At 34.5% G+C, this 11,569-nt stretch overlaps 1 protein-coding gene across 1 annotated transcript; it reads right to left on the bottom strand.

Annotated features, from left to right (window-relative positions):
• Window positions 1-7,585: 7,585 nt before the first annotated feature.
• LOC142236147 (uncharacterized) lies at window positions 7,586-8,431 on the bottom strand. The gene has a single exon (XM_075307407.1). It carries the CDS (start codon window positions 8,429-8,431, stop codon window positions 7,586-7,588), a length of 846 nt encoding a protein of 281 aa, XP_075163522.1.
• Between the last annotated feature and the right edge of the window lie 3,138 nt (window positions 8,432-11,569).

Below are 11,569 nucleotides of genomic sequence, written 5' to 3'. Positions count from 1 at the left end.
GGATTATATGGCCTCAAAAGCCAGAGTTTTGCCCTGACTTGCTTCAAATTTAATAGTATCGGTGAGTGTGTCAAATTTGGTTAAAATCGGTTCAGATTTACATATAGCTCGCATATATATCTTTCGTCCGATTTGGACTTATATGGCCTCAAAAGCCAAAGGTTTGGCCTGACTTCCTTCAAGTTTTACACAAGGAGTACGTTTAATAGTATCGGTAAGTGTGCTAAATTTGGTTAAAATCGGTTCAGATTTAGATATAGCTCCCATATATATCTTTCGTCCGATTTGGACTTATATGGCCTCAAAAACATGAGTTTTTCCCTGACTTGCTTCAAATTTTGCACAAGGAGTACGTTTAATAGTATCGGTAAGTGTGCTAAATTTGGTTGAAATCGGTTAAGATTTAGATATAGCTCACATATATATCTTTCGCCCGATTTACACTCATATGACCACGGGGCCAAATTTATACTCCCATTTACATGAAATTTTGCAGAGATTGCACATTTATTATTCTAACTATGCATGTCAAATTTTGTCAAAATCGGTTCAGATTATATATAGCTCCCATATATACGTACACCAGAGTTGGGGAAATATGGTAGACTTTTTCATATTTTAGACCCATTTTCAATGGGATTTTCCTCCAATTGTCTGGATAGTTTCCACAGAGAATATATTTAATATGATATTTAAGTGTGTCAAGTTTGTTCTAATTTGGTTCAGTTTTAGATAAAGCCTCCATATATTCGTTCTTCCGGTTTATACAAATAAAGCCAAATTCCCACACTTTACACAAAATTCTGTGATGATTTCCCCATATCTTTGTCATATCCTACACACTGTAATGCCAGACATTCCACAGAACGGTTGAGTTTTAAATAAGGCTACAAGTCGCCCGACTTGACCAAATAATATATCACAACCCACACTTGACCACATATCTTGGCAAGATCTAACCAATATATAACGATTTTACGTCACTGCTGAGTAGCAAAAAATTGTAAATGTTACTCAAAATGTCCTATATCTCGAATACATAAGTATCGCGTGATAAATCATAAATGCTCTTTTGTACAATTGCATTAAAATTTTTCCCGCTTCATATTTCCCATATTTTTTACTAACATTGTTTCATTCCAGGGCGTTAGCCGATTTCAATTTTATTTCTAGAGATTTTATAAGTATTTTATCTGGAAATGCAAACCTTTATATAGCTCCCAGCAGATTTGAAGTACTTGAGATGGTAACACCAATGTTGGTCTACATAGTGGTGAAGGGTATAATATAGTCGGACCCGCCCGACTTTAGACTTTCCTTACTTGTTTTTTTTTTTTTTTTTTTTTTTAATTTTGACTCGTTTTTATACCCTCCACCATAGGATATAGGGGTATATTAACTTTGTCATTCCGTTTGTAACACATCGAAATATTGCTCTAAGACCCTAAGTAAAGGGTGATTTGTTAAGAGCTTGATAACTTTAAAAAAAAAAAAAACGCATAAAATTTGCAAAATCTCATCGGTTCTTTATTTGAAACGTTAGATTGGTCCATGACATTTACTTTTTGAAGATAATTTCATTTAAATGTTGACCGCGGCTGCGTCTTAGGTGGTCCATTCGGAAAGTCCAATTTTGGGCAACTTTTTCGAGCATTTCGGCCGGAATAGCCCGAATTTCTTCGGAAATGTTGTCTTCCAAAGCTGGAATAGTTGCTGGCTTATTTCTGTAGACTTTAGACTTGACGTAGCCCCACAAAAAATAGTCTAAAGGCGTCAAATCGCATGATCTAGGTGGCCAACTTACCGGTCCATTTCTTGAGATGAATTGTTCTCCGAAGTTTTCCCTCAAAATGGCCATAGAATCGCGAGCTGTGTGGCATGTAGCGCCATCTTGTTGAAACCACATGTCAACCAAGTTCAGTTCTTCCATTTTTGGCAACAAAAAGTTTGTTAGCATCGAGCGATAGCGATCGCCATTCACCGTAACGTTGCGTCCAACAGCATCTTTGAAAAAATACGGTCCAATGATTCCACCAGCGTACAAACCACACCAAACAGTGCATTTTTCGGGATGCATGGGCAGTTCTTGAACGGCTTCTGGTTGCTCTTCACTCCAAATGCGGCAATTTTGCTTATTTACGTAGCCATTCAACCAGAAATGAGCCTCATCGCTGAACAAAATTTGTCAATAAAAAAGCGGATTTTCTGCCAACTTTTCTAGGGCCCATTCACTGAAAATTCGACATTGTGGCAGATCGTAAGTCTATTCATAATGAAATGTCAAAGCATACTGAGCATCTTCCTCTTTGACACCATGTCTGAAATCCCACGTGATCTGTCAAATACTAATGCATGAAAATCCTAACCTCAAAAGAATCACCCTTTATATATATTCTGGGTCGTGGTGAAATTCTGAGTCGATCGTCCGTCCGTCTGTTGAAATCACGCTAACTTCCGAACGAAACAAGCTATCGACTTTAAACTTGGCACAACTAGTTGCTATTGATGTAGGTCGGATGGTATTGCAAATGGGCCATATCGGTCCACTTTTACGCATAGCCCCCATATAAACGGACCCCCAAATTTGGCTTGCATAGCCTATAAGAGAAGCAAATTTCATCCGATCCGGCTGAAATTTGGTACATGGTGTTGATGTATGGTCTCCAACACTCATGCAAAAATTGGTCCATATCGGTCAATAATTATATATAGCCCCCATATAAACCGATCCCCCGATTTGGCTTGTTGAGCCTCAAAGAGAAGCAAATTTCATCCTATCCGGCTGAAATTTGGCACATGGGGTTGGTATATGGTCGTCCACATCGGTCCATAATTATATATAGGCTGAAATTTGGTACATGGTATAAGTATATGGTCTCTAACAACCATGCAAAAATTGGTTCATATCGGTCCATAATTATATATAGACCCCATATAAACCGATCCCTAGATTTGAACACCGGAGCCTCTTAGAGGAGCAAAATTCATCCGATCCTGTTGAAATTTGGTACGTGGTGTTAGTATATGGTCTCTAACAACCATGTAAACATTGGTCCATATTGGTCCATAATTATATATAGCCCCTATATAAACCGATTCCCAGATTTGGTTTGCGGATCCTCTAAGAGGAGCAAATTTCATCCGATCCGGCTGAAATTTGGTACATGGTATTAGTATATAGTCTCTAACAACCATTCAAAAATTTGTCCATATCAGTCCATAATTATATATAGCCCCCATATAAACCGATCCCCAGATTTGAACTCCGGAGCCTCTTGGAGGAGCAAAATTCATCCGATCCGGTTCAAATTTGCAACATGGTGTTAGTATATGGCCGCTAATAACCATGTCAAAATTGGTCCATATCGGTCTATAGTTATATATAGCCGATCCCCAATCACACAAAAGTTGGTCCATATCGGTTCATAATCACAGTTGCCATTCAAAAATAATCTAGCAAAAATTTATTTCTATACAAAATTTTGTCAAAATTTTATTCCTATAGAAAATTTTGTCAAATTTTATTTCTATAGAAAATGTTGGCAAAATTTTATTTCTGTAGAAAATGTTGTCAAAAATTTAATTCTATACACGCTCACAAAAAATCGCTTCTGTAACATATACTCCCAAACATATTTTGCTTCAAGCATATACATTTTTGGGTATTGCCCAAACATTTATATGTTTGATCTCTTCCAATATATAATATGTTTGAAAGCATATTGGTCTAAACAATATATGTTTGGGTAGTCTAAGTTCCAAACATTTTGTATTTTTGCATCCAAATTCAATAATGTTGTCTTCCAAAAAACAATATGTTATTATGTGAACATATAATATGTTTGGAAGCATTTTGCACCCAAAAATATTATATGCTTAAAGAAATTTCTCCCAAACAATATAGTGCTCAAAATTTTATTTATTTATTTATATATTTACAATCATAATGAATTATGAAAATAAACAGGTAATATAGGTGCTAACAACATAGGTTTTCGACCTGAATGCTCAAAATTTTGTTTCTGCCCAATTGTATATTCCCCCACATCTTTCTCACTTCCACGAGATTTTTTAGTTCTTAGCACCTTTTTCTGTAATACAAACATTGTAGAAGAAATTATTCAATTGTATGATTTTTTTTATTTTAATTTTACCTTTTGCCGGACGGGGATTCGAACAGCGGACCACACAGTTTGTAAGGATCAAAGAAGTAGCTGATCAATTGCCCAAGGAAAAATAAAATATTAATTTTGTAATAACAAGCAACAACCACCAACTTAATTCAATATCGCTCCCTGTTAAAAAGCGTTCCAATCTACTAAACACATATATGTTTATAGGCTATTTCTAAATTAATATATGTTTGCATCCAAGCATATTATATTTACAAACATTTTATGTCCCAAACATAATACGTTCTAACATATTAACATATATGTCCCAAACATGTTATGCTAGTTTATGAACATTATATGCTGGCACTCAAAAATATTGTGTTTACAAATTTGTGTTCCAAACATATACTGTTTATAGCCAAACATATGAAAAACAGTCTTTTTCATCCTTGTAGAAAATGTTGTCAAAATTTTAATTCTATAGAGAATTTTGTCAAAATTTTAAATCTTTTGAAAATTTTGTCAAAATTTTATTTCTATAGAAAAATTTGTCATAATGTTATTTCTATGGAAAATTTTGTTAAAATCGTATTTCTATACAAAATTTTGTCCAAATTTTACTTCTATAGAAAATGTTGTCAAAATTTTATTTCTATAGAAAATTTTGTCAAACTTAATTATATACGTATTTACCCAAGTAATTCGATTGTGGATGACAGTCTTCAGTAGAAGTTTCTACGGATCCATGGTGGAGGGTACATAAGCTTCGGCCTGGCCGAACTTAAAATCTATATCACAAAACTATGTTTAGTCTTCCGTTGCAATAGTTTAAAGAGTAAACACACTGAAAAAAACAGAGAGCCCATCAGGAAAGAAAATTTAATTTAATTTAAAATAGAATAATTTTAGTAAATTTTAACTAAACTTTATTAAAAACGCAGATGTCACGGCGATTTCACAACAATAAGTAAATAATTTTTGAAAAATTCAAGAAAATTTATTAGACAAAATTATTATTTTTCACTTATTAAAGAAAATTTCATAGCTTGAAGGAAAAAATTGGAGTTCAAAATTGCCAAAAAAAAATGTTTGTGCCATACGAAGTTCATGATGGGCGCATTACACTAGTTTACACTGAAAATGTACATTTGATGAGAGATGACTTTTCTTATGTATTTTGATCTGCTGAATTCGAAAAAATATTTTAAAAAAATTTAAACTCGAGATATAATTTGTTTAGTGAAAAAAGAGCGAAAAACTAAAGGTAACGGGATATCTCAAAAACTGTTCCATAATTTTTTTTTATTTTTTTTCGAATTCAGCAGATCAAAATACATAAGAAAAGCTACATTTCATCAAATGTACATTATTTTGTAAACTAGTGTTATTGGGAAAATTTACAAATTTTAAGAAATTCTAAACTATTTTGTGGAAGACACGAATTTAGTTAATCTTTATGCTTCATTTGTGATTTAAATCGAATTTTATTTTTCTCTATACACTCAAAAAAAGTGAACCCCCTATTTCACTAAAGCTAATTTAACTATATTTTAGTTCATGGAATTCTTATGTTTGGAAAAAGTTTCCATTACTCTAATAATTTTTTTGCGTACCTTGGTTAAGTGAACTAAAAAACGCTAAGAAAAATACAACAACAAAAATCGACAAATTCTTAAGAAATATATAAAATTACAAAAAACATATTTCATCTTCAGATAAAATAATTATAAATAATAATATAATAAAATAATTGATAACTCCAATAAAAAATCAATCAAATTATGCAACCAAAATCATTTAAATAATTAAATAACATAATTAAACAATACATGAAGTCTCCAAAGAAGCAATTTCAGTTAAAAAATAATTAGATCAATTAACTTCGTGATTGAATCAAAAAAAAAAAATGTTCGTGTATATTAGTGTTTTATCATTTGCTATACAAATATGTAGTCATCTGAGGCCAAAGAAGTCGCCTGTTGCAAACTATAACATTAAACCTAGAGCCTCAGTATAAGGTACTGTTGATAGCATACAGATGATACGAGTATATCAACCCAGCTCTGAACAGTGTGTCAAGGTGTTTTCTCTATGCACTTGTTTATGTTTGGTACTATTTATTTTAAAATTCTAGTTTTTTGATTTAATTTATTTAGCGAAAAAATCTAATTTATACACTTGCGTCATTGCCTAAGTATGTGATATATCTAACAAAAAGACTATTAAAAAGCTAATAATGTCTTCGAAAGTGGAGTCACAGTTGAATTAAAAATTCTCACTTCTACTCTTCAATAAGATCGATGTAATCAGACTCAAAAATGATTGTAGCTGTTGTTTATCGGTAGGTTGCGGTGCCTCTGAAATTGCCTAAATTTTTTTCATCCGTTGGCCTGATGCCGTGTTGATTTATCTTAAATACGAAAAATTGCACCTCGTTTACTGCAAAGATACACTTGTCTTTTTTAACCTTTACTATTGCCTCCAGTATCCTTTGAAGAACTGATTTTGCAAGTTCACACATCTCCTGAACGTTTTCATCACCAATCAGTATATCTTCGAGATATACTACTACCCCTTTCAACTGTCCTAAAAGGAATATACTCGGAGCTGTAGATATGCCAAATGGTAATCTGGTCACCTCAAAAAGTCCATGGTGCGTATTAATTGTCAACATTTTCGCAGACTCGGCATCAACTTTTACTTGTGTATATGCTCTATCTAAATCCAATCTTGAAAACCACTTACATTTTGCTAACGTCGCCAAAACGTCAGTATTTGTTGGTAATGGATATGTCTCCTTACACAGCACTTGGTTTACCGTACACTTGTAGTCGCCACAGATGCATATACTGCCGTCTGGTTTTATAACTGGAAATATTGGCGTGGCCCATTCGCTATAAGTTACTGGACGTAGAACCCCATCGTCTTCCATCCTTTTAAGTGCCTTTTCAATCCGGTCTTTCAATGCAAACGGTACAAAATCTTGGCTTACTTGATTTTTCCGTTAGTAGTTTTATTGGGTTACCTCTATAGTCTCCAAGAGTGTCTTCAAACACAGAGCTAAATTTCATTATAGGTTCGGGCAAACTTGACCACATTTTATATACTGCGCTTGTTATTGAAATTTCCAATTCTTCAAACCAATTTCTACCTATCAATGCTGGACCATCACCCCGGACAACCAATAGTGTCAACTTCTTATCTACCATCCCCGTAGACACAAGTACATCTACTGCACCACAAAGCTGCAAATTATGATTTGTTCCCCACGTTCTTAACTGTATTGAACATGGTCTCAATTCAAGATCTTCAAATTTTCGTCTAAACTAATTTTCGCTTATAATGGAATGACTCGCGTCTGAGTCAATTTCCATTTCAACTGGTGTCCCATAAATTTGTATGGTTTTCCTGATGGATGACATACCACTGCTGTTTACGGATAGAATATATTCCTGATTTTCTTGAGACATTTAAATTTTGTTTATCCTGTTCTTAATGTTTGTGTTTGCATTGCGTATGCTTTTGCTACCCATTTTTGTCTTGGTTATGCATGCCTTTTGTATATGGCCACGCTTCTTGCAGAAATGACAATCAACTTCCTTAAACTTACACTGGTCCGGTGAATGCTTACCACAACATCGAAAGCAATTCTGCACACTGGTCTTGGAACTTGATTCCTTAGCTTTTGCAATTCTGTTGATTTCTGTAGGGTTAAAAGTTGATTTTAAAGCAGCTAAATTCTTCTGAGCCTCTTCGCTGACGATAGCTTCCTCTTGCGCAATTTGTAGCGTTAATTTATCTTTTGATAGCAATCGTTTTTGCAAACTCTCATCCCTTAATCCACACACCAATCTATCACGCAACACTGCGTCAAGATCACTGAATTCACAGTGTTGACTTAACTTCCGTAGGGCCGCTAAAAATTCTGGAACGGACTCCCCATTTTTCTGATCTCTTCTATAGAATTGGAAACGCTGTATTATCTGGTTTGGTGGAGGGCAAAAATGTCCGGATAACAGCTGTATAGCCCTTTTGAAAGTGAACGCTTCTGATGAAATATCAACTGGAGTCGCAATTGACTTTAGCAGAGTATATGTATCACCCCCGCAGGATGACAAAAATATTGCTTTCTTTGCCTTTTCATCAGCTATACCATTTGGCATAAAAAAGAAATTCATCTGCTCCAAATAAATTTGCCAATTTCCCGAAGCCAAGTTGAACTGGTTTAAGTCGGCAAATTTCGATGCCATCCTTGTAGTTTCCTTTATTTCCTTGTTTTCCGTAGAGTCAGATTTATCCTCGTCGCCACTTAACATAACCAGGTTTTATTTAATCCAATTATTTATTAATATTTTGGAATATTTTAAAGGTACATGAAATCAAAAAGAAGTTGTGAAATATACTTATGCTCGCAGGAACAGGAAGAAGAGGAAGGACGATAAAAGTCAATAGATCAATAAAAATCGATTATTCACAGAGTTACCATGCCCGCTATATCACAACCGCCGTTGACTCGTTCTACAATTTTATGTGCTTAATACGATAAAAAAGCTCGCTTGCCGTAAAATGTATTTGTGTATGTTGGTGCATGAAGCCTGCAAATTTTATGGAAACTTTTATAATATGTTTTTACTAAATCGGTACGATACTTACCTTAAGCCGTACTCTATATTACAATTGGTAGTTGGTAAAATTTTATTCAATTTATTGCGGACTATTAAAAAGTAAATTTAGTGACTCTCCCCCGTTTTGCAAATTTTGTAGCGTCATAACATCTAAATATAGGGCTGTTTTCTTTTACCACTTTGTATGGGCTATCCAGAACATCGTTTCACTGGTGTTCTATCCAGAACAACTCATCAGTGCAAGTCGCGCCGATGTCGCCAGATTGTATTTTGATAAAGTGACGCTTCATTGATTCACAATAGCAATTTATTGTGACTAATTTATCGAAAAACATGGAATTCAAAGTGGTACAGTGTCATAAATAATCGCAGCAGTAAATATTTATTACTATGTGAGTATTTCATACATTAAAAATGTAAGATTTAACTTATTTTCTGTGACTGTTTTTAAACAGCTGATGACAGTGTTGCATATTTTTAGAGATGTTCTGGATAAGCGAGTACTCTGTTTTCTTTTAGTCCTTCATGGCTTAGGGTATCCAGTGCAAAAGAAAACAACCCTAATGTTGACAATACTATTTATTTGTTGCAACAACTACCTTACGTGCGTCCCATGATTGAACTAAAATTTGTTTAGTATACAGTATGTCAAGAAAGTCTTTTGACATTGCCAAATATTTCAAATTCCAGAAATAATTGAAGTAAAAATCGAGTTGTTAATTCGTTTTGAGAAAAATAAAACATGTATTCAAGAAAATAGTGTGAATTGCTTACAAATAATAATAAAAACAAAAATAAAGTCAAACGTTAAGGGAAGATAAAAGCCAAACATAAACTGTAATTCAAAATTATTATGTCAAGAAAGTGTTTTTAAATTCGATTTTTTTTTCTAATAAAGCTTAAAATATTTATTTAAAAAAATTTAATATTTGGTATGTCCACCTTTAGAGTCTATGACAGCTTGTAGTCTTCTTTTCATAGAACAAATTAAATGCGGGACATCGTATTCCAATGGTATTTGTTGCCATTCCTCTAATATTGCAGTTTTGAGATCTGTCCGATTTTTGGGGTGACGTTTGGCAACTTTTTTTTAAATATGCCCAAATATTTTCTAGTGGATTCAAGTCTGGACTCTGGGCAGGGGTATCCAAGACTTTTTACAGTTATAGAGAAGCCACAATTTAACGTTATGCTCTTTATGCTTTGGGTCGTTATCTTGGTAAAATTTAAAATTTGATTTGTTGCCCTCAAAAAATCCAAACTTTTGTGCACTATTTATCAAATGGGTTTGTAGAATCTGTAAATATTGTTTTGCATCCATGGTGTTTTCGATAAAAACCAAATCGCCGACACCTTTGCTGGATATACACCCCACACCATAACTGAAAGCTTTCCAAATTTTACAGTCGGTATAATGTTGCGGTTCTCCAATGCTTTAAGTGGCTGACGCCATACTCTATTGGGTCCATCATTGTAGTAAAGCATTATTTTAGTCTCATCACAGAATATAACATTATCCCAGTAGTCATTGGCCATTTCTATATATGTTTTGGCAAACGATAACCGTTTTTCCACATTAAGGGCAGAAAGTAAAGGTTTTTTACGGGCTACTCTGGACGTGTACTGGTTTCTCTTCAAGGCTTGTCGTATAGTTTCATGTGAAACAATTCCTTGACGCTTTTTCCTTTTTGATGATTGTAATACACCAACTGCACCACGTCGAATGTAACTCTTTTTCCAGGCATCACAAATCTTGACAGTTGCTTCGATAACAAGTAAAGGGTGATTTGTTAAGAGCTTGATAATTTTTTTTTAAAAAAAAACGCATAAAATTTGCAAAATCTCATCGGTTCTTTATTTGAAACGTTAGATTGGTCCATGACATTTACTTTTTGAAGATAATTTCATTTAAATGTTGACCGCGGCTGCGTCTTAGGTGGTCCATTCGGAAAGTCCAATTTTGGGCAACTTTTTCGAGCATTTCGGCCGGAATAGCCCGAATTTCTTCGGAAATGTTGTCTTCCAAAGCTGGAATAGTTGCTGGCTTATTTCTGTAGACTTTAGACTTGACGTAGCCCCACAAAAAATAGTCTAAAGGCGTCAAATCGCATGATCTTGGTGGCCAACTTACCGGTCCATTTCTTGAGATGAATTGTTCTCCGAAGTTTTCCCTCAAAATGGCCATAGAATCGCGAGCTGTGTGGCATGTAGCGCCATCTTGTTGAAACCACATGTCAACCAAGTTCAGTTCTTCCATTTTTGGCAACAAAAAGTTTGTTAGCATCGAACGATAGCCATCGCCATTCACCGTAACGTTGCGTCCAACAGCATCTTTGAAAAAATATGATTCCACCAGCGTACAAACCACACCAAACAGTGCATTTTTCGGGATGCATGGGCAGTTCTTGAACGGCTTCTGGTTGCTCTTCACTCCAAATGCGGCAATTTTGCTTATTTACGTAGCCATTCAACCAGAAATGAGCCTCATCGCTGAACAAAATTTGTCGATAAAAAAGCGGATTTTCTGCCAACTTTTCTAGGGCCCATTCACTGAAAATTCGACGTTGTGGCAGATCGTAAGTCTATTCATGATGAAATGTCAAAGCATACTGAGCATCTTTCTCTTTGACACCATGTCTGAAATCCCACGTGCACCCAGAAAAAAGTGACCCCTTCTTTAAGTTAAAATGAACTCATTGTGAAGAAAGTTGAACTTCGTATAGCGCCAAAGACATTTTTATTTGTTTGAACGATGTGATTTTCGTAGAAATTAGGAATAATGCATTCCATATATTAGTTAACATTTTCCTATATTTATATACCACTATA

This window comes from Haematobia irritans, chromosome 1 (assembly GCF_050003625.1).
Source record: "Haematobia irritans isolate KBUSLIRL chromosome 1, ASM5000362v1, whole genome shotgun sequence".
In the NCBI taxonomy this organism is placed as follows: domain Eukaryota; kingdom Metazoa; phylum Arthropoda; class Insecta; order Diptera; family Muscidae; genus Haematobia; species Haematobia irritans.
This window is presented reverse-complemented; position numbering and strand designations above follow the sequence as displayed.